The sequence below is a fragment of the Pelodiscus sinensis genome, chromosome 9 (genome assembly GCF_052426305.1).
Source record: "Pelodiscus sinensis isolate ZL-2025 chromosome 9, ASM5242630v1, whole genome shotgun sequence".
In the NCBI taxonomy this organism is placed as follows: domain Eukaryota; kingdom Metazoa; phylum Chordata; order Testudines; family Trionychidae; genus Pelodiscus; species Pelodiscus sinensis.
Window position 1 is genome coordinate 7,283,451 of NC_143060.1, and position 24,293 is coordinate 7,307,743.

Consider the following 24,293-nt stretch of genomic DNA (forward strand, 5'->3'; position numbering starts at 1 on the left):
ATCTGCAAAAGCGACAAGGAGTCCTGTGGCACCTTATAGACTAACAGATGTATTGCAGCATAAGCTTTTGTGGGCAAAGACCCACTTCTTCAGATGCATGACATGCATCTGACGAAGTGGGCCTTTGCCCACGAAAGCTTATGCTCCAATATGGCTGTAGTTTATAAGGTGCCACAGGACTCCTTGTCGCTTCTACCATAGCTAAGAACGCTGAGGGCAGCAAGCACTGGGGAAGGAACTCCAGGCTCAATTACTCCTTCTCCAGGACTGAAACGTGACAGACCTGACAGGCCAATTCCCCCCTCCGCCAGTGATTCCAGAGATACAGAGATGCTTCCAAAACCCCAACAGGCCTATATCTCTGGAACAGCCCTGGATGAGTATCGGCTGGGACCTCCACTAAGCACCAGCAACGTCAGTGGTGCTCCACCCCAGCAGAGGTGGCCCGAACTGAGCAGCTGGCTTCCTCAGAGTTGGGGCTGTGACGTTAGCAGGTCTGCAGAAAGCCTTCTGCCACTTCGGCTCTGACTGGACACCAGAACCAACCTCCTTCTGCCCTTCCTCACTGTTAGGAATTTATGCGTGCGGCGTGGTAGGAGGAGGGCGAATGGTTGCAGACACTAGCCATGCGTCTCGCAAACACTTGGGGCGCATGGGGTGTTTATCGCTGTTCAAAGATATTCAGTGAATCTCGGCGAAGTCCTGCCCTCCATGTATGTTTTCTATTTGTTTTTCCACATCAGTTAAATAGTCACTTTCCGAGCACTTAAAGGAAAAAGAAATCAACATCCCCCCCCGCCCTTTCTCCCTCTTTGGTAGCGATGCCAAAATATGCAGCCGGCCTCCCTATCTGAATGAGTGTTTTGATTAAAGAAGGCTTAACAAAACACAGTCAGAATGAGCGTAGCCTCTTTCTACAAGCGTCACCCAAGTATGCAGTGTATACTTAGGGCCGGATTATTGGGATCCAGGTATTAATTGAATAAGGATGACAAGCCTCCAGGATATGCAACTCGAAGGTTAGGTTTCAGTTTTGAGGGTAACCCCTAATGCTTACTAATATCCCCTGAAAGCCCCCAAAGTTGGGACTGTCGAGGCAAACCCTTGCCAGCTGCAAACATATGGAAAAGTTCATGTCTTTCTATTTTTCTTCCAAACCCTTTGTTTCCTTTGACAAAACGTTTCTGCTATTCCGACACTAAAACCAGCGCCTTGGAGCTGCCAAGACGCCCAACTGAGGATCCTGATCAAAGGAAAGAGCGTGGCAATAAAGCCAGGAGCTTGTGGCCAGCCCTATTTTCCCCTCTTCTGTGTGCGTGTGGTATATTAAAACCTTTCATTCTTTTTTCAAAAGGTATTTTCCATTTCACTCTCTGCTACAAACTGGGAGAACAGCTGGTTGGGATGGTTTTTCATGAGTAGGTGTTGTCTGTGCTTGAGGGCAAATGGCCATGTGGCTTATATATATATATATATCTGTTTTGTACAGGCAGACAGTATATAAAGAAGCGCCTCTTCACACAACGCTCAGTCAACCTGTGGAACTCACTGCCTGGGGATGCTGTGACAGCTGAAAGTATAACTAGGTTAAAAAAAAGGATTAGGGAAGTTCACAGAGGACAGGTCCATCAATGGCTTTTAGTCAAGATGGTCAGGGATGCAAACTCCATGCTCTGGGTGTCCCTAAACCTCCAACTGCCAGAAAACAGGCCTGGATGAAAGGAGATTGATTGCTTCACATGGCCCTGTTCTATCCATTCCTTTTGAAGCACTTGGCATTGGGCCATGGTCGAAGACCCAGCATGGCCATTCTTATATTTTTGCAATGTTTGTGGCCAGCCTGGATGTTTCGAAAGCATTAGAAACGTGATTTAACCCCCCCCCCCTCCAAAAAGCGTAACCCAAAAGATACAGTTTGTAAGAGGTCTGTCAAATTCCACAAAAAGCAAAGTTCCCAGTGAAGGTTAGGAGGAATTCTAGATTAGTGCAACAACAGCACTGAAAACCTATATCCAAATGTACTCCACCCAGTCAAAAGAAGATTACTCAAATCTGGTACATTGGTTTGAGCCATGAGGAAAGTTATGAGCCTTTTGCAAGTTTCAGCACCCAATTTGGGTTCCTCTTCCAAACTCTGACCTGGTGGATTTGAGGCCCTGACATTTTGATTCAGGAAGTGTAGACTTTAACACCCCAGCAAAGCATGGACTCTGAATTAACTCTGCAACAGGACTAGCCCAGCTCTCTCTCTGGCCTTCTAGGAGCCTCTGCTGCTTGATTAAGCTGTGAGAGTTTTTGCATCTGGACTGAACATAAGAACAGTATATACAATCATGAGTGGTGTGGAGAAAGTGAATAAGGAAAAGTTATTTACTTGTTCCCATCATATAAGAACGAGGGGTCACCAAATGAAATTAATGGGCAGCAGGTTTAAAACAAATAAAAGGAAGTTCTTCTTCACACAGCGCATAGTCAATCTGTGGAACTCCTTGCCAGAGGGTTTTAAAGAGAACTAGATAAATTCATGGAGGTTAAGTCCATTAATGGCTATTAGCCAGGATGGGTAAGGAATGGTGTCCCCAGCCTCTGTTTGTCAGAGGGTGGAGATGGATGGCAGGAGAGAGATCGCTTGATCATTACCTGTTGAGTTCACTCCCTCTGTGGCATCTGGCATTGGCCACTGTTGGCAGACAGGATACTGGGCTGGATGGACCTTTTGTCTGACCCAGTACGGCCATTCTTATATTCATTGCACTGTGACCCCCTTCTGACAACAAAAGTTATGACATGATCCCAAGAGGAAGGGCCGAAGCCGGACCCTGCCCTAAGCCCTCTACCCCAAGCAAGTGGGAAGCGAAATTACGAGCCCCACCATCCCAGACAGCCAGGTCAAAGTCCAAACCCAGGGGTTTCGACCTCAGGAAGGGGACCTATAACTTGAACCCTGGTGTCCAGGGCTGAAACAGGGCTCGGACCATGTGGCTTGAGCTTGGGCCCTTATCACAAGCACATCTAACCCATAAGAACGGCCATACTGGGTCAGACCAAAGTTTCACCTAGCCCAGTGTCCTGTCTGCCGACAGTGGCCAATGCCAGATGCCCCAGAGGGAGGGAGCACAAAAGGTAATCCTCACGGGATCCCTCTCCTGTTACTCATTTCCAGACAAACAGAGGCAAGGGACATCCTGGCTAATAGCCATTGATTGACCTAACCTTCATGAATCTATCTAGCTCTTTTCTGAACCCTGTTAAAGTCCTAGTCTTCACAACATCCTCTGGCAAGGAGTTCCACAGGCTGACTGTGCACTGAGTGAAGAAAAACTTCCTTTTGTTTGTTTTAAACCTGCTGCCTACTAATTTCATTTGGTGACTCCGAGTTCTTATGTTGTGGGACTAAGTAAATATCTTTTCCTTATTCCCTTTTCCACACCAGTCATAATTTTATAGACCTCTATCATATCTCCCTCAGTCTCCTCTTTTCTAAGCTGAAAAGTCCAAGTCTTTTTAATCTCTCTTCATAGGGGACCCATTCCAAATCCCTAAACCAACCGTGGCAACCCCATTAAAATAGGGTTGTGATTCCCTTTCCAAATGAGACCAATGTCATTACCGCAGGGCAGATCAAGGCAACCAGTTTCTGTGCAAGGTAGAATTGTATAACATATAAATCCATCCAGGATTTGACCTTAGTCTATACACAAATGCACCCTTCCCACTGATTAAAATCTAGCCATCACCAAATTCTCAATTGGTGTAAGACAGTGTAGCTTCATTGACTGTAACAGAGTTACATTGATTTACATTCAATGAGGATCTGACCTATGGTGTTCAAGTAGCATGTGGGAGTTCTTGTGGAATGCTTGAATTCTAATCCTGCCAAGTCAGGGAAGTCAAATGCTTTATTTTTTATAATGAGGTCACAAAAATGTCCTCTGGCTACAATACAAAAGAGAAACAGCATCTCCCATCGTTAAGCTACAATAGAGTTAAAAAACAAACAAGTCCTTCCCATTTCCCTTGAACAAGTAGGATTAAATAAGTCCTTCCAAGGCCAACTTCATAAAAACAGCACCTTAAAAGCCAGGAACTGTTCAAACGCTTTGCAGCAGTTGACACAGGACTGACAGATGTTTTTGGATTCCGAGGACATCTTACACTGAATTTTGGTCTACTCAAAAGTTTTACCAGCCTGGCTATGTTGGCTAGGTGTGTGTGTGGGGAAAAAACAATACACCCACACTCCAAAATACTACACACACACTCTAACCAAGAAAACTACCCGGCAACAACACAAAACAAAAAAACCCATAAAAATAATAGGTTTATCTATACTATCTGAAAAACTCCACTAGTTATATCAGTATTGATATACAGGGTGAACCTCTCTAGTCCAATACCCTTGGGACCCAACCAGTGCCAACCAGAGAATTTGCCTAACCATGGGAGGTCAATATTGTCTAGCAGCGTTACCAACACTTCCATTGCTTGCTGGGCTCTTAGAAGACATGTAGGGGTAAATCAGAGCTAAATAACAACACAGAACATTGAGGGCCAGGACTGGTGGTGGTAAACAAACTTTATGGGACGGCGGGAAACTTGGCCACATCCATGATAAGTAGACATCTGGCTAACTAAAATCATGCTGGACCATGGGTGTTGCCAGACCAGAGAGGTTCAACCTGTACTAGCAAACCCACTGTAATAGTCAAGCCCTTGTTCTCTTTACAGCACCTCTTTTATCCTTTGCTCCCCTGTAGCTAAGCAGAGCCGATCAAAATGTCTCCAACTACATGAATATTGAATGGATAAATGCATTCTGGTTTCCAAGTTTTGAAACTCCATTGTTATGAAAGGTTTCAAAAAAACAAAATAAATGGTTTTCCACCATTTCTGGGATGACCATTTTGAATCACGCAGTTTTTATCCCCATGAAAAAAATTTGGTGCTCGTGTTTGTTTTTTCTGGACCAGAGCTATTCAAAATAAACGGAACCCAACCTGCAAAATGTTGGATCCAAATGTCCAAAAAACGACATGCCTGGCCCTGGGCCAGAGTTTGAGATTGTTTAGATAGCTGGTGTTTTGGTTTGACCCATTGTGAAAATTAGCAGCCTTTTGCGAACGTTTGGCTCTCAATCTGGGGTCTTGTTCCCAAAGCCTAAAAAGTCGGAAGATCTGAGGATCCAAAATTGTGGTTCATGCACACAGTGGAGCAGAAGATTTTCCTAAAAGTGTCATAAGAACATAAGAACGGCCGTACTGGGTCAGACCAAAGGTCCTTCTAGACCAGTATCCTGTCTGCCGACAGTGGCCAGCACCAGGTGCCCCAGAGAGGGTTGACCGAAGACAATGATCAAGCAATTTGCCTCCTGCCATCTCTCTCCAGCCTCTGATAAACAGAGGCCAAGGACACCATTTTATCCCCTGGCTAACAGTCTTTTATGGACCTAACCTCCATGAAATGATTTAGCTTCTCTTTAAACTCTATTATAGTCCTAGCTTTCACAGCCTCCTCTGGCAAGGAGTTCCACAGGTTGACTACACGCTGTGTGAAGAAGAACTTTCTTTTCTTTCCTGCCCCAGAGTGCGGAAGGATGCAGCAAGCTGGTGTTCTCTCACACCCAGGAGCATGAACTGGTGCGAACAATCATGTCACAATTCAGATCAGCTTTTCTGGTGACCAGACATAATGGCCCGATCATGGGTGACCTCCTGGCTTCAGCTGGCCTGAAGACCTGCACAAGGGCTGCAGGACTGATTTTTGTCTGGAACACAGCTCCTTTGGGTCAACTCGTGGGGCGCCCAGGAGTGCTCTGGGCAGAGCTTCATTGGAAAGAGCAATCTCTTCCGAAGGAAAGACAAGGGGCCATGATAGCTCATCTACACTCCTCAGCCCGGAAGGTGATTAGATGGCTCCCAACAGCCCCATTTCAATAGCTTCCCACGTGGCATGCAGCAGATTTATTTTCTTTCGCCTCCATAAAGCTCCATGCCTTAGACGCATCAGGGGCCTGCTTATCATTCAACACGTCACCTAATGGCTTCAGCCGTGCGGTTTGTATTTACAGGTTCACTGACTCGCTTTGGAAGCGAGCCAGACACGCCATGGTGTTTCTCCAGCATTGGCACAGAGGCAAGTGAATGACGCGATTAGAATTCTTAGGACCCTTCTGTCTCCAAGGGCAGGTGAAATGCAGGATGCTCAGAGAACGTTGCTCCAGGGATACGTATCGCAACCAAGTGATTTGCAGACACCCAGCGAGTTGGAAAGTGACACGCCGCAGCTTTCCTCTTGGGATAGAGGGGGCAGACTCCTTTGATGTGACATGGGAGATATTTAAAAGCAGACATCTGTCAGGGATGATCTAGATCGGGGGGGGGGGAATAATTTTTTACTGGGGCCTGGGCCACACCGGAAGGGGCGGAGCCTCAAGTGGAAGGGGCGGGGCCAGGATACTTCCCTGCTTCCCCACCCACAGACCATGATGGGTCTGGGGGTGGAGGAGAGTGTGAAGACTTCTTCCCCCCTCAAGATTCCCCCTAGGCGTCCATGCCCCTGGCGGTGGGAGGAGACGTTGCACGTTTCTCCTTCTACCCCCAGGTCAATCAGGGCTTGGGGGGCGGGGCAGCTTGCAAAGTCTCCTCCCGCCCTGCCAGGAGGGCGTGGCGCTTCTAAGGGCCATGTGCTCCTTGCAGGGCGGGGGCAGGGCAGAGGAAACTTTGTGCGCTTCCCCCCGCTCCCAGGCCCTAATTGGATGGGTGTGAGGGGGGTGGGGGAGAGGCACGGTAGGGCCTCCGCAGACAAAGAGGGCAACTTCTCTGGAGGTTGGTGATTCAAAAGGAACCCCACACACCATGCAGGAGAGCTCCAGGTGGTGCACTCTGGACTGTACTTGGGGGAGGATGATGTCACGGTCCAGGTGGAGCTGAGAGCCGGCAGTTCCAACCCCACCTTTTCCACCCAAGGCCCCGCCCCTTCCAGGACCACAGAGCCAGCCCCTCCCCTTGTCCCGGGGCCCCAAAAATCTGTCAGCTCACTTCGGTGCACAGTGATGGCTGCCACAGTAGCGGTTTAAAACAAATTTTCTGGGCCAGATTGGAGGGAAATTTTCTGGGCCAGATTGTAGGGAAATGTAATTGGAGGGCTGTGTGATGTAGTAGATACAGCCCTGGACTCAGGCTTTCCATTTCTGCCACTGGCTTGAAGGGCAAGACACATCATAGTGCCTCAGTTTTCCCAGCTGTGAAATGGGGATAATGATACCAACCTCTTTCATAAAGCGCATTGCGATCTGCAGATGGACGTGGCCATAGAAGAGCTAGATATTAATTATTATTGTTCAGGAGCATGCAGTTGTGCTACATGCACTACACAAGGGGCAGGCTTCTCCCACTGAGTTGCTGCACAATGCAGGGCTAATCGTACACCCGTTCAAGTCACTGGAAAGATGCCTCATTGAGTTCAAAGGGCTTGTGATCAGGCCTGGTACGGTGCACAGTGTGTAAAGGTTCTACATACACATCAATTATGATTGCTGAGTTGCCATCTCAATAAAGCAGCCCAGGCATGTCACACCTCAGTATCCAGTGGGATCTAGTTTAACCAAAACTGGTGCCAAAAAGCAGTGCAGAAACGGGGACTCACAAGCGGTCCAGCTTCAACACGGCCCAAGAGGAGGACACAAGAGAGGGAGGCTGAGAATGGAGGAGGGCAGAAAGTCAGAAGACTTCTGAGGAGGGATGAGGTGACGTAGAAATGGAATCCAGGGCAAAAAAGGAAGCCAATGATGGGGGTTGGATAGAAAGGTAGACAAAATAATAAGGAGGCCCTCCTATGTAGCCTCTCTCAATACGAGAGCAAAGAAAAATCCAATTACCCTGAGAAGCAATCCATTTCAAATGGACTAAAGGAATTCTTGGATGCTTAAATTCATACATACTGGCCTTGTCTAGACTGGCAAGTTGAATTTCCGCAAGAACACTGACGCTCTCATGTAAGATCGTCAGTGTTCTTGCGGAAATACTGTGCTGCTCCCATTCGGGCAAAAGTCCTCTTGCGCAAATCATTTGCGCAAGAGGGCCAGTGTAAACAGCACAGTACTGTTTTTGCAAAAAAGCCCCAATCGCGAAAATGGCGATTGGGGCTTTTTTGCGGAAAACTGCATCTAGATTGGCCACGGACGCTTTTCCTCAAAAAGTGCTTTTGTGGAAAAGCATCCTGCCAATCTAGACGTGCTTTTCCGAAAATGCTTTTAACAGAAAACTTTTCTGTTAAAAGCATTTCCGGAAAACCATGCCAGTGTAGACGTAGCCAATAAGTTACCACATTGGCCATTAACCCATAGTTAAATTCATACATAGTTCACTGGTGGAACTCCCCCTTATAGGATACCACTGAAGTCAAATAGCTTAATGCAGGTGTTTTCAAACTAGGTGTCATGCCCCAGGACTCGGGGGGTGGAATGTTGGGAGCTGGGTATCATTGCTGCGGGGGGATCGGGTGAGCTGTGGGGGGGGTGAAGGCAGCTCCCTGTCTCTCCTGGCACCGCAGACTGCGCTGTGCCCCAGAAGCGGCCGGCAGCAGGCCCAGTTCCTACGTCGGGGTAAGGGGAGAACGCACAGGACTCCGTGTGCTGCCCCTACCCTGAGCACTAGCTCTGCACCCCCATTGGCTGGGAACTTGCTGCTGGCTTCTTCTGGGGTGCAGCTGGTATGAGATGCCAGGAGAGGTGCCCTAGCACCCCCGTGCACCACTGACCGGGAGCTGCTTGAGGTAAGTCCCTCCTGCCCCTGCCCTGACTCCCCCAAAGCCGGAGCCCTCTCTTATACCCCAAATCTCTCCTCCTCAGCCCCATCCCAGAGCCCCCACTCCAGTCAAATTACATTGGGTCTCAGAATCAACAATTTTCTTCAACTGGATCATGACAAAAAAAGTTTTTTCTGCGCCTTCTTCTGAAGTGTTTGTGGTTGAGCACATTGTGAAAAAGGATAATCAACAAGACAGTTGTTGATCTAATCTGGTGGGGCTACCCCTGCTTGAATATCACAGCATTCTTCCATAAAGGGAAAAAATAAAGCCTGGCCAAAAAGCAGAACACTCCTTCCCCATCTCTACATTTATAGTATTTTCATTTCAGTATCGCTTTGACTCTCCGCCCAGACTGTCCGGCATAAATCTCTCAACTTCTGTGTCACAGTCTAACTGAATAAGGTTGGACCTACTGTGGTTTATTCAGTTTAATTAAGGAGTTATGAACAGGGAGAGACTGTGATTGGCTATGCAGAGAGCCAACAGGGTTTGGAGTTATTCCCCTTTAAAAAGAATGGATTTAAAAAAATGGCAGTGGATTTATTTAGTGGCGGGGAACGCAAGGGTCTCATTTGAATGTACTGACATGCGGCAGGGCAATAATGAGTAAAGCTCTGTGGAAATACAAAATTTGTACCCACACCCGTAAAACAAGCCATGGCTATCTGCATCTACAGCAGCGGATACAGATTCCTGCAGATATAAAGCAGATATCCACCAATGTGCGGGGTTCTAGACACAAAATTAGCATTCGCTTTTGCAGCTGTATCCACAAAAATGAGTCGCGGATATCTGCATCCACAGCTACAGATATCAAGCAGATCTGAGTGCATTGGCAGGGCTCTAATGAGGAGTATTCTGTACGGGTTCTCTCATCCAGCTCTGTCGAATCAACCTGATTCCCAAATGCAGCATGCACTCCCATTCTGCCATCCATCTGTCTGGCCAATGCACTCAGTACGAACAGAGAGTACCCTCTGCTCTTCCATTCCTGTTGGCAGCTGTGTCTGCTGGCACTGACAAGGCGCAGTGTGCTTTTGTGCTGGGGATACTTCAGTTTATTCCAGATGCTGCCCAGTGATGCAGGGTTGAATCCAAGTTTCAAAAGGAGAAAGTTTGTTGTCTAGCACCCACTTATGTGGCAATAATGGCCGTACTATTAAGAACATAAGAATGGCCGTACTGGGTCAGACCAAAGGTCCATCTAGCCCAGTAGCCTGTCTGCCAACAGCGGCCAGCATCAGATGCCCCAGAGAGGATGGACCGAAGACAATGATCAACCGAGTTGTCTCTTGCCATCCCTCTGCAGCCTCTGACAAATAGAGGCCAGGGACACCATTTCTATCCCCTGGCTAATAGCCTTTTATGGACCTAACCTCCATGAAATTATCTAGCTTCTCTTTAAACTCTGTTCTAGTCCTAGCCTTCACAGCCTCCTCTGGCAAGGAGTTCCACAGGTTGACTATACGCTGTGTGAAGAACTTTCTTTTATTAGTTTTAAACCTGCTACCCATTAATTTCATTTGGTGTCCTCTAGTTCTTCTATTATGGGAACTAATAAATAACTTTTCTTTATTGGCCCTCTCCACACCACTCATGATTTTATATACCTCTATCATATCCCCCCTCAGTCTCCTCTTTTCTAAACTGAAAAGTCCCAGTCGCTTTAGCCTCTCTTTGTATGGATCCTTTCCAAACCCCTAATCATTTTAGTTGCCCTTTTCTGAACCCTTTCCAAGGCCAAAATATCTTTTTTGAGGTGAGGAGACCACATCTATACACAGTATGTACACAGTATTCAAGATATTAGAACACCTTCTTCAGCTAGCTGTCTTCAGCCAAGCCATTCCCCCATCCAAAGGTGCATCAGCATGAGTTTCAGCAGTCAAAGACAGCTGTGTTATGAATTGATCCGGTAAGATGGAAAGCTACCCACCTGGAACCTTTAATACCCTGAGCTCCAGCTGGTCTACACTGGCATAGCACCATTCAATTCAGCACAACTTTGCCAATTTACACCATCTGATCACCTGGCCCATAGCTACAGAAGGCACTTAGGGCTTGCATTGCCAGCAGGCACTTGAATGCATTTAACTTCACAACAACCCCGGGAGGTAGCAAAGTTCTAATCCCCCTTGCGGAGCTGAGACACTGAGGGTATGTCTAGACTGCACCCCTCTGTGGGCAGAGGGATGCAGATTAGGTAGGTTGACTTTGCAAATGAGGCAGGGATTTAAATATCCTGTGCCTAATTTGCATAAAAATGGCAGCCACATTTTGCCAACTCAGCACTTTGTCAGCAAAAAGCGGCAGCCTAGAGGAGGCTATGGCAAGAAAAAAAAGGCTTTTTTGACAGATCCTGTAAACCTCCTTGCAGGAGGCATAAGGGATCTATCGAAAAAGGCTTGCTTTCTCGACAGATCCTCCTCTAGACTGCCGCTTTTTGCCGACAAAGTGCTGAGTCGGCAAAACGCTGCGGCCATTTTTATGCAAATTAGGTGCCGGATATTTAAATCCCTGCCTCATTTGCAATGTCGACCTGCCTAATCTGCATCCCTTTGCTGACAGAGGGATGCAGTCTAGACATACCCTGAATGACCTGTTCAAGCACATGCAAGAAGGATCAGGAACCTGAACCCACATTTCCATTGTCCTAACCATTGGCTCATCCTTCCTCTGTAAAACAGATCTCTCAAAAAATCCTACATGCATCTTTCAGGCTGGAACTAAATCTTGGGTAAATTATTATTCTGCGTGGCAGCATGACCTGCAAATGTTAGCTAGCTGAATTACTGCGCTCGGATATTAATTTATACCTAGTGTCCTACACCCCAAACCATTCACTCCAACAATGTTTTGTTTCCATGTGACATTTCACAGTGTACTTTGTCTGGTACCAGCTGCACAGACTAGCCTGAAGCTCTGAAATGGTGCCCCAGTTGACAGATATCACAGAAGAATGGTGCCATCTTCCAAGAAGGCTGACAGTTCTACCACCAGGATAAGGAGATATTGTATTTACCCAGAAATGTAAGTAATGATATTTGTGCTTTTGGAATGTACAGTCTTTTTCTACTTGTGGGCCTATCATGTTCTGTACATAACATCCTGGGTAGGGTTGCAAACTTATCAGTTCATCAGAAACCACACTGCTTACAGTCAAGCCAAGAATCCTTTGTGCTCCAGAAAAAGGATATGTTTTATACATACTTCATAAAGGCTAATCTAATTTGGTAGCCAGATCACATGGCATTTCCATGCATCCTGGAAAAAAAACACACCAAACCAGAACAAACTTTGGAGCTATGCTGAGTAGTTCAAAGGGCATATTTTTGTCTTTCATGAAATCTAAAGCTGCCTTTAAAAAAAATAATCTGAAAAAAAGACTTACTGGGCCTGATTCTGTCCCCAGTCAAGTCAACAAGAGTTCTGCCACTGACAACATTTTGCTATGTAGCCTGAAGTATTTTACGGAATTTTAAATTTCCTCGGCTTGTAAGTGGTCTAATCCAGTGTTTCTCAACCAGTGAAGTCGGAGGGGGGGAGGAGGGGGCTGGAGGGGATACATCAACGTAACTGAAATTTGGAAAAAACTGAATTTTTGTTTTAAGTTTTACAGAGTTTTATTATTTTTGTAATTTTTACATCCAAAAATTTCATTGCCTGCCCGGCTACGATTAAGTTGTTTAAACAAATGTGTTGCAAGGGTAGAAAACATTTTGTGTCTGAAAACCGTAGGTACTGAAGTTACTTATAATTTTTTTTTTAAAAAAAGGGATACTTTATAAAAAAAAAGGTTGAGAAACACTGGTCTAATCTAACTGCTCTGTGGTACTCTGGCTAGAGAGGTTGCTTAGAACCTTTATTGTTTCCCCTGAGGTGGAATGGCATGTTTTTAACTTAGTATTTGATCCTAGAATTTGCAAGGAGAAGAACTTTAAAAAAAAAAAATTCTCTTCCTCGCTAGTCTAAAATGCAGGTCAATTGCAGATATCTGCGATTTATTGACACAGAGTTCCTATATGTCACTGCAATCAATGGGAACAATGGCAAACTGCTCTCTGGAGCATGGATATATTGCTGGAGAGATTGTATTGTTTTAAAGTGGTGAAAAGGTAAGACAGGCTATCTACTCACCTTGATTCTACTCCTGATTATGCCACTTGTTTTTGACCCTGGCCAACTTATCACTGAGCCTCTAAGGTCCCCATCTGTGAAATGGTCATATATTTGCCCCAAATAACTTTGAGATCCTGTCTTTGCAGCCTTCCACTGGTATCCTCTTCTCTAATACATCAACACACAAAGGTCCCTCCTAACTCTGTGGTTCTAAACATAAGCTACTTGTCTTCTCTTTCATGGCTCTTTGTGGTCTACACCCACCCTATCTATCATCCCTTATTCAGTATCAAAGGGTCGACTCCCATCTCTGATTGTGAATGTAACGAGTAGATGATGGAAGGATAAACAAACACCTTAGTGCTTTCTTCCATGCCGCCCTTTATGCTTTGAAGGAGCTCCTCATTAATACCCTGAAAGTCACTTCACTATGCTCCTTCAAATCCTTTTACCATGATCCCTCCAGAAACATTAACTAGAGAATAACTAAGCAGCTGGTATGGTGGTGCCGGACCCAAATTCCTCCTTTTTTCTTTGAACTCCTCCATATATCTGTCTGCTTCCTCTCTCATCTTTTGCCTTCTGGTTAGATTGTAAGCGCTTTGGGGCAGGGGCCATCTTTGTTCTGTGTTTGTACAGCGCCTTGCACAGTGGGATCCCGGTCCATGCCTGAGAATCTGGGTGTGTGTTTAGACTACACATCTCTGTTGACAGAGAGATGTAGTTTAGGCACATTGAAATTGCTAATGAAGCCGGGATTTAAATATCCCATGCCTCTTTAGCATAAACATGGCAGCCACTTTTTTTTATGGAGATTTTTTTTAAAAAAGGCAGTCTAGAAAATAAAGCCTTTTTCGACAGATCCTGTAAACCTCGTTTTTTGTAGGATAAGGGATCTTTCGAAAAAGGGTTGTATTTTCAAAAGATTGCGTCTAGACTGCCATTTTTTTCGAAAAAACTCCATCTAAAAAAAAGCAGCAGCCACGTTTATGCAAATGAAGCACGGGATATTTAAATCCCAGCTTCATTTGCACTTTCGAAGTGCTTGATTTGCATCCTACAGAGGGATGTAGTCTAGCCGTCGCCTGAGGCACTACACTAATACACACAACAAGAACTAGTGATTAGGGTTTTCTTTCCATGGGGCTGAAGAGAGGGGTTGAGCACCACCGGCACCTTGGGAAAGTGACGCCTTTGCTTGTCTTCTCAGCAGTACTCAGGAGGGGCTTCTGCTAGTCCAAACCCCACAGTCTTAGAACCGCTGAATTAATGACCCAACTTGGCCACATTCACTCATTGCATGCTGGGTAGCGAAGGGTCCAGCGTTCCACTGACAAAGCGTGACCACTCACACAGGGTGCTGCTACTCCACATGGGTAGAGGAGTCGGAGTCAGGCCCCGAAAGGATGGAAGGTTCTCGGCTGCCTCTTCTTAGACTGACAAAAGGATCCATGCTTCTTAGTTCGTTAACGTGTGGTTCTCCCTTGGCGGAACAGCATGTTCTCTGCATATTTTAACATCACAGAGCTGTCTGAATTGCAGCGCAATGGGACTCGTATGCCAGGATAACCTATATAAGTGTTGTCGGGGGTGTAAGAAAGAGACAGCTCTTTCCCCAGGGGCAGGTAAGACCTAGCTAAGCTGGGTGTTCATGTTACTCTACGTCAGGGGTGGGGAACCTAAGGCCCGGTGGCTGGATGTGGCCCCCCAGCTTGTCTGGATCCAGCTACTAAGGCTCAGGGTTCCCCCTTTCTCTCCCCCAGGACTGGATATCTGTGGGGCTGGAGCACACAAAATCGACTAGCGTGAGGTCACCTAGGCTCTGGTGTGTGAGGGAAATGTGAAGAGAGTCTTTCTCTTTCTCAGTCGGGGGCCACATCAGTGAGACTTTGTTTTATTTTATTTTATTTTTGTTTCTCACTTGTGTGCATCCCCCAATGGACTTTTCAGCAGCCCCTAGCTCAAAAACGGTTCCCTGCCCCTGCACAACGTAACTCTTGTATGGAGCTTTTTATGCATAGATCTCAAAGCACTTTATCCCATTATCTTCATTGTCCTCTTGAGTCGCGGTCCAGTGTCCTCTTTGTGAAGTCGCCCTGAATCAAAGCAGCAGTAGATGATAGCCCAAGAAACACAGATTCTGCTTCCAAACAATGAGTAGCCCTGTGGCACCTTAGAGGCTAACAAACATACATAGTATCTGAAACAAAAAACAGGACTATGTAGCACTTTAAAGACTAACAAGATGGTTTATTAGGTGATGAGCTTTCATGGGCCAGACCCAGATTGGGGAAGAATCAATGCCCAGAAAACAGATATTAGACAGGATCACAAAGAAAAAACAGTTTCTTGCCATTTCAACCAGAAAGGACATTGTCTCAATGACTTGATTACCTGCATCCTGCTTCAAAGACCTTTTAAGAATACACTTGAAAGAGAATCCTCTGAACTGTCATTCATGCTTAAATTTGACACTTTACACCTAAGCTTAAACAAAGACATTAATTATCTTACCCATTACAAAGATAGCTTCCCCAATTATCACCTTTAATATCATTAACTCACAGACATTTACCTTCCCCCCTCATTCCCCTTCTGTTCAGAAATTTGATTTGTCCTTTTCATATGTGTTCATTTTTTTAATTGTATCCTTTGATATATATGGTTGTGACAATTTTCTTCCACTATTTGATCTGAGGAAGTGGGTCTGGCCCACGAAAGCTCATCACCTAATAAACCATCTTGTTAGTCTTTAAAGTGCTACATAGTCCTGTTTTTTGTTTCAGCGACACCAGACTAACACGGCTACATTTCTATCACTATATATAGTATCATGAGCTTTTGTGAGTCAAACCCACTTCATCAGATGAGCTGGAGTGGGGGAAAAAAAGAAACAAGGTATTTATAATGGCGGGGGGGGGAGGGCGGAGAGGGAGAGGAGACAGGGGAAGAGTACCTGTCTATTGTAGGACTGGTGGATTTCCCACCTATTTTAAATATCTTGGTTCTGTTATTTCCACTCCAGCTCACAGACTAACACAGCCATCCCTCTGAGGGTACATCTACACAGATGTTATCCTGAAATAGGTTTCTCCGCATCTTTACAGGAAGCCCGTTATTTCAAAATACATTCGAAATAACGGGCTTGTTATTCCAATGTTCCGTAAACCTCGTTGCACAAAGTTTAAGGGACTTGTCAGAACAGTGCTCTGTTTTGAAATTTGGCACGGTGTAGACAGCACCACATTTCGAAATAGGCGCTCTCGAAATAAGCTACGCAATTTGCAGAGCTTAAATTGCGTAGCTTATTTCGAGCAATGTGCAACAGCATAGATGTATCCTGAGACTGCTCCCAAACAGTTAACAGTGAGAAAAAAATCAGCGTATACATAATAAGCCAGAATGCTCTCTCACAGATTGCCACAAGCCATCAGCTGGTCTGCAAAGGACAGGTTCCAGCTACACTGAAAGCCTTTATTAGCACCAGATAACTAAAATCAACATAGACCGGAGGGCTGCAACAGACACATATAATATTCTTGGACTGTGGCATGTTTGAGAAGTTATTTAGCCTCGTAGGCTATTTACATAAGGTTCACTCCATCTTTTGTTTGGACACATTCCTAGCAAAGCTTTTTGGTTGTTACCGCCCCCTTCCCTCCCCCCCCCCCCCACATGCATAAAGCAACCCAAAGGTAAAACCATGCTCTTCCCCGACAAATGAGACACACATGGGCTATGTCTACACTGGCATGATTTTCCGGAAATACTTTTGACAGAAAAGTTTTCCGTTAAAAGCATTTTCAGAAAAGAGCGTCTAGATTGGCAGGACGCTTTTCCGCAAAAGCACTTTTTCGCGATCGGGGCTTTTTTCCGGAAAACAAATCTCTGCTGTTTACACTGGCCCTTTTGCGCAAAAATTTTTCGGAAAAAGACTTTTGCCCAAACGGGAGCAGCATAGTATTTCCGCAAAAGCACAGAAAATCTTACATGAGATCGTCAGTGCTTTTGCGGAAATTCAAGCGGCCAGTGTAGACAGCTGGCAAGTTTTTCCGGAAAAGCGGCTGATTTTCCGGAAAAAGTGGCCAGTCTAGACACAGCCATGGAGAACAAAAAAAAAAAGGAACAAGAGGAATAGGAAGAACACGTTGATGGGTGAAGAAAGAGGGGGTTGTGGTCAAGGAATGTGAGTGGAACTCAAAGTCAGGATTCTCTTCCTTGCTTGACTACTGGCTCCCTATGCGTTGTATTGCTGTCTGCCTCAGTTTCCCTATCTCTGGACTCCTTCTCTACCTCACAGGGGTGAGGTGAGGATGGGCACTTAACTAGCCTGATAGGCTGCAAAGCCTTTTCTTGAACACAGCTGGGTACTTTAAACCTTCCATGGGCCAAGAATGCAAACTTGAAAGCTAGATACAGATTTTTTAAGCTGAGGGTCAGTTTGATGTGTTCTGTTACAGCGACAGGGGCCCTGTCAGAAATTAGAGACTAATCTGGGATTTGATTTTGAACACACCACCGGATAGGGATTTCACAGCTGCCATTGAGGGCGCGAGATGGACAAACCAGATAAGCGGTATCATTAACAACAATAACGATGATGCTTTGCCATACAACGCCCGGCCTTAAGTTTTAAGGAGAGGTGCTACCCTACGAGAACCTTCTTACCTGAGAAGTATCATGATTAAATATGACAGCGTTCAGGTCTCCACAGTTATAATGCTTGATGAGATCTTCAGTAGTGTATGGGGCCTGCAAGCTGCCCGCTCGGAGACTTTCATGTTGCAGCAAGGTTTGGTTCAAAGCAAACAGCACCTGTACAAACACACACAACAGACAGACATGGGTCGGTGGAGCTCACAAGAGCATGAATGATCAGCAGAAGGCAAGAAGCACTGCAAAGGCACCTGAATCAGTCCTAAATGAGGGCCCTCTGCTCTCTGTCGATCCCCTCTGGCCAACCAAGGGAATGGCTCAGGAAGGAGCTACAGTAGACATCCGATAATCCAGAACCTATGGAACCTAGGTGATGCCAGATTATCAGATATGCTGGACTATCAGGAGGTACTATACGCTGGTTATATATATACTGTATGCATTATATACTGTATATAAAGTGTTTGTAACCCTTTTTATTGTACATACTGTATACAGTATACTGTAATGTTTTAGGTTTTTTTAAGCCTTTTTTACCCTTTTTGCTCAGTTCAGCTGCTGCCGCTGTTACCTTGTGACTCATTTTTTGCTGAAGCTCACTCACTAGGCTCTTGCCATTTTGATGCTGGCCTATCAGGAGTGCCGGACTATTGGATGCCGGACTATTGGAGTTTTACTGTACATGGATCAGTCCCCAAATGGAAAGACAAGTCAAAAGGACGCAGAGCTTAGAAGAGAAGAGAAAACTGGGAAGGGTTTGGAATATGTCACTATAGGGTCCCCACCAGCTAATGAAAATCCAGAGCCAAAGAGAAATAGGAAAAATCTTGGTAGATGTCATTCAGTAGCTTCCTAACATCATTCATAGTAAAACTCTGGTGTATTGAGACATTTCTGTTGTTGTTAAATAATAAGCAGCATACAGGAACCTTCCAGATCCCCAGGGAACCGGCACTTGTGAAACAGGCAGAATATACACTCTCCCTTCCCGCTTCCTCCAGCACCTTTCTGCTTCCCCCTTTAACAAAATAAATGGCTGAGTCAAGTTGTTACACTGTCCCAGGGGGCTAATTGAGCTCTCTCATCGCAGATCTGGAAATACAACGGGAATATATGAGCTGAGAAACCTAAGCCGATTGGAACATTCATGGTTATTCATCTTGAAATGCACAAGTATCTGAGCTGCCGTGCAATAAAACATTTCCTTTAAAAAATTCATTTGTATAATTTTCTGTCTCCATCTCTCATAAAAGGCAGTTACGTTTAAAATGAGTGATCATCTACCTGTGCTTATTAGTGGCAGACTTTGGGGAGGGGGAGATTTATGCTGATTACAGAACAAGCTTTCAAAGATCCTGACAGACCAGCTGTTCTAGGGACAGTCTAAGAATGGTTGGAAGAACAGCATCTGCGTGGGCAGGACGAACAGAACCTCTGTTATTTATTTGTATGATCATAGCTCTTAGGCATCCGAGTCATGGATCAGTTCCTGTTGTTGGGTGGTTTTACAGGAGGGTTTCCTAGGAAGTATTTGGTTTTGTAATCCTGGAGGTTATTTCGGTACATGTCACAGGTCCATCTGCACTACGTTTTCCTGCAGTTTCTTCTGCTCTCGTTTATAGCAACACAAGAGCACTTTCAATGGCACATGCCACCACTTCAGTGTGCTGGGTTCTTCTTTCATTACTAGCCAGCTAGCCCATCATAAGATGGGATTTTCAGGACTCTCCTCCACGTCAGTCTTCTCTCCTGAGCCTCTGGTCTCTCGCTCCGTGTCTCTCTCTCTTTCTCTCTCCTCCGCCTACTTCCTCCCCCTTTCTCTTTCAGCTCTCCTCCGCCTTCTGCCTCTCTCTCCATCTCTCTCTTCTCTCCCTCCTACCTCTCACTCTCTCTCCACTCTTCTCTGTCTCCGTCGGGGATGCATGCTCGTCCAGGCCCCGCCCCCTGGTTGTGTACGTCACCGCCCTACTCCCCTTTGCCTCTCGCTGTGGTGCTCGGCTGACTAGGTACCCTATATGACTAGGCCATAGGTTTTTTTTTTTATCAAGTCACAGAACAGGATCACGTTTGCAGATTGTGTTTTGATTATTTCTGCTACATAATGCAACAGTGGGGCCGACAGCCACCAGGGGCCTAACTCTGTACCCTGGAAGGGGTGGGACTGAGGGCAAAAGGGGCGGGGCTTAGGGCAGTCATCCCTTAGCACCGCCCAGACTGTGGTGCTGGACCCCTCCTCTCCAGCCTTCAAAGCTGGGTAGAGAGGCTCTGGAGTTCCTGCCCCCATTCAAAGAGGCCCTAGTCTTCCGGCCGCTGCTGCCGCCGCTCCTGCACCAGCCTGGAATTTCCAGGCCCCTTTGAATGGCCGGGCCCAGGGCAATTTCCCCCTTTGTCTCCCCCCACCCTGCCATTAGTGGGCCTGTGACACAACAAGGTTCAGACCATGGCTGATGAAGGCAGAATTTTGCATCCAAAAAAGACATCTCACTTCACTGTCAGATGGCTCTACATGTAATAGAGAAGAAATCCCGTCCTCCAGTCACACCGCTCGCTGCTTGTCCGTAGTGAACAAAATATATGTCGCACTAATGTCAAATTAAACTGAAATTCGGTCTTTAGTGCGAGCTGCCCTGTCCTTAATGCAGCCAATCACACCCATGCAGAGGGGATCTACAGCTCTACCAATTAAGAAATGCAGTGGCTGGCACCTAAATGTACTCTCTGCACAAGTGTAAAAGAAAACACAAGCTGCTAACACAATCAGGCCCCATACACTGTTAACACCAAGCTTAAGGTAAACAGTACAAGGTTTGATCAAATTACATGTATATGATTTGGTTGTCATTGTTTTTCATGGTTTATGCTGTTTCCATTATTATTTCACTTCCATAATCAAATGAAAGATCCCATTTATTTATCACAAAAATGGCCACACTTGGTCAAACCAATGGTTCATCTAGTCCAGTATCCTTCTTCCAACTGTGGCTGGTGCCACATGCTTGAGAAGGAGTGAAAAAAAGGAGTGAAAAAATTATTGCATGATTCTCCCCTTTGTCTTTCAGTCCCAGCTTCTAGCAGTCAGAAGGTAAAAGACACCCAGAGCATGATGTTACATCCTTGACCATTTTGGCTAATAGCCATTGATAAATTCCTAGAAGATCGCTCCCTAATTCTTTTTTGAACCCATTTTTACTTTTAGCCTTCAAAACATCTCATGGCAATAAGTTCCACTAGTTGACTGCGAATGAATGCAGTACTTCCACAGTCAATCTGTGGAACTCCTTGCCAGATGATGTTGTGACAATGAGGACTTTAACAGGGTTCAAAAAAAGAGTTAGATGAACTCATGAAGGTTAGGTCCATCAATGGCTATTAACCAGAATGGGTAGGAATGGTGTCTCTAGCCTCTGTTTGTCTGGAAATGGATGACAGGAGAGAGATCACGTGAGGATTACCTGTTGTATTCCCTCCCTCTGGGGCATCTGGAATTGGCTGCTGTCGGCAGACAGGACACTGGGCTAGATGGACCTTTGGTCTGATCTGGTCTGGCCGTTCTTATGTTATTTTTGCGTTAAACCTACCACTTATTTGTTCTGTAACCCTTGGATCTTATGTAATGTGAAAGAATAATTGACAGTTCCTTATTCACTTTTTCCAGACTATTCATGGGTTTACAGACCTCTGCTATATCCCTTCCTTATTTGTATCTTTTCTAAGCTCAAGAGACAGAGTCTTTTTAATCTCTTCTCATCTGGAATTTTTTCCATACTCCTAATCATTTTTATTGCCTATCTCTGCACTTTTTCCTGTATTCAAGGGGTGGATGTACCCTGACGTTAGACAGTGGAATTATGATATTTTCTATTTTATTATCCATCCCTTTCCTCTTGGTTGCTAAAAGTGTAGCTTTATTGACTGCCATTGCACACTGAGCAGATGTTTTCAGAGAACTATTCGCTATAACCCCAAGATCTATCTCCTGAGTGGAAACAGCTAATTTAGATCCCATCATTTTGTACGTATTGGTGGGATTACAGTTTCCAATGTGTATTACTTCACATTTATCAACACTGAATTTCATCTGACTTTTTTTCCTTCTATTACCCAGTTTCGGGAGATCCCTTTAACTCTTTGCAGTCCATTTTGGACTTACCTACCTTGAGAAATTTTATATTTTCTGAGAACTTTGCTACCTCAGTATGTACCCCTTTCCCATATCATTTATGAATACGTTGACTAACACAGTATGGATTCCTAGAGACTCCGCTATTTATTTCTCTCCACTGTGAAAACTGACCATTTATTTTTATCCTTTGTTTCCTGTCTTTTAGCTAGTTATCAGTTCATGAGAGCACCCTCCACCTTATCCCAGAAAAGTTTTCTTTGCTTAAAAGCCTTTGGTGAGGGGCTTTGTTAAAGGTTTTCTGAAAGCCCAAGTTCACTATATCTACTGGATCACCCTAGTCCACGTGTTTCTTGACCCTTTTGAAGACTTCTAATAGATGGGGCAGGCATGATTTCCCAGTGTGGAAGCAGGACTAAGGGAGAGGGGATTTGGGTGGCCATTTCAGGGTTTGTCAGTAGCAGAGCAAGCGTCTGGTTCACTCTGACTCCTGCTAACGCGAGAGCTAGAAGAGACGCTGCATTCGCCTCTCTGCCGCGCTCTCCTGACTTCAGTGAGAACCTTGGAGATAAGACAGTGTCCGATGGGAACTGAGTGGGCAGGGAAGTAATTGTTTAATGTTATATGTAGCGGAAAGGTATATACCGTATATTCCGGCGTACAAGACGACTTTTGATGTTAAAAAACATCCCCCAAAAATCGGGGGTCGTCTTGTACGCCGGGTATACATCCCAGGCACGTCTGGGCTGCCCCCCGGCCGGCTTCCCCCGAGGCTTTGCAAAGCTGCTGCGGCTTTGCTCCCGGTGCCTCTGGTCTGCTGGGGACCGTCTCCAGCAGACCAGGGACACAGGGAGCAAAGGAGGCGGAGGGGCGCTGGGGTATAAGATGAAACCCTATCTTTTAATTAAAAAATTAGGGGGTCGTCTTATACGCCCAGTCGCCCTATACGCCGGAAAATACGGTATATTGATTTTTAATTGTTTTGTATTTGAAGATCCGCTTATGCTGTCTTCCCTTGCAATATTGCTCAAATAAACTGCCTCTGGCAACTTGTTGCTTAAACACAACACAGAGTGAAGGCTCATTATCTTCCACACCTTTATAAAAACTGTGATGATTCTTTACCAACATACCATGTTCTTCTGTGGGTCTGATAATTCTGCTCTTTACTATAGCTTCAACCAATTTGCCTGGACCTGAAGTTAGGTTGACAAGCCTGTAATTGCCAGGATCACATGTGGAGCCTTATTTTCAAAAATTGGCATTCCATGAGATACTCTCCAGTCATCTGGTACAGAGCCTGATTTCCATCCCACCATTCTGCCATGTCAAGTCTGACTTTAGAACTGTTAGGTGACCCTTATCTGGTCCTGGTTTTTTATTACTGTTTAATTTATCAATTTGCTCAAAGCCCGCCTAAGCCTTGTGACAATTCTTCAGGTTTGCCACCAAAACAGAACCGCTTTGGGATGAAAATCTCCGTTACATTCCTTTCAATGCAGATGGAAGCAAATAATTCACTTGACTTCTCTACAACGTCCTTATCTTCCTTGAGTGCTCTTTCGGCCTCTCAGTTGTCCGTTGGCCTCATGGATTCTTTGACAGGCTCCCTGCTTCTGATGAACTTTAACAACATTTTTGTGTTTTTTTTTGGTAGTTGCTCTTCAAATTCTTTTTTTTTTTTTGGCTTGCTGTAATGGTGTGGCACTCCACTCCACTGAGTGCCCCTGTTTGGTAGAGTGCATTTGCCTGCACTGTTGCTTTAAAAGGCCTTTTCAGCTACTCAGCACTCTGATTGAGTCTCACAGCCACGTGTGAAAAATCACAACCCCTTCCGGGGTATATACTTTATCAGAGGCCTCTGGTAGAGTGTCTCTGAGTCCGGTCCATTCTTTTTGTCTGTTTCTCCACTCAGTCTGAGAGTGGTACCTCAGGGCTTCTCTTCCTTGAGACAATGTTCTAAACAGCTCCCCACTCTGAGCTGTCCTTGGTTCTGCCAGCCACCCCTGACCTCCCTTCCAGGTCTGGGATGCAACTGAAATGCCTCTAGTCCCGCAGCTTATTACATAGTCCCTCTTGATCCCTGATTGGCTGATTTCTTCCTAGTCACTCTAGCTGCCTGGAGGACTTCTCTATGGCCACCGTTACATCTGGCCAATTATACTTTTACAGTGGACTTACCAATGTTTATGCTCCTTTCTATTTTCCTCAGAAAGTCTGGATTTCCAATTTTTAAATTATATCTTTTTGCCTCTGAGTACCTCTTTTGCTCTTTTATTTAGCCCTGGTGGGATTCTTTTTGGTTCTCTGATTTTTTTGAGGTATATGTTTAGCTTGAACCTCTTTATGGTATTTTTTAAATGTTTCCATGCAATTTGCACGCATTTCCCTCTTATGGCTGTTGTTTTTCATTTCCACCTCATTTTGTGGTAGTTCCCTTCTTTGAAGTTAAATGCTAGTGTGGTGGGTTTCTTTGGTATTCCTCCCTCCCCCCCAATTTAGTTATGTTACAGTCACTATTATGGAGTGGTTCACTTATAGTCACCTGTTGGATCTGATGCAGTGCGCCACTTGGAATTAAATCACAAAT

At 45.3% G+C, this 24,293-nt stretch overlaps 1 protein-coding gene across 1 annotated transcript in view; it reads right to left on the reverse strand.

The window, feature by feature from the left end:
• TRABD2B (TraB domain containing 2B) overlaps positions 1 to 24,293 on the reverse strand; it is a 540,364-nt gene that overhangs the window by 222,718 nt on the left and 293,353 nt on the right. Inside the window, exon 3 of the mRNA XM_006126436.4 lies at positions 17,596 to 17,742. Coding sequence (XP_006126498.2) covers positions 17,596 to 17,742 — 147 coding nt within the window. The remainder of the gene's footprint in view (positions 1 to 17,595; positions 17,743 to 24,293) is intronic.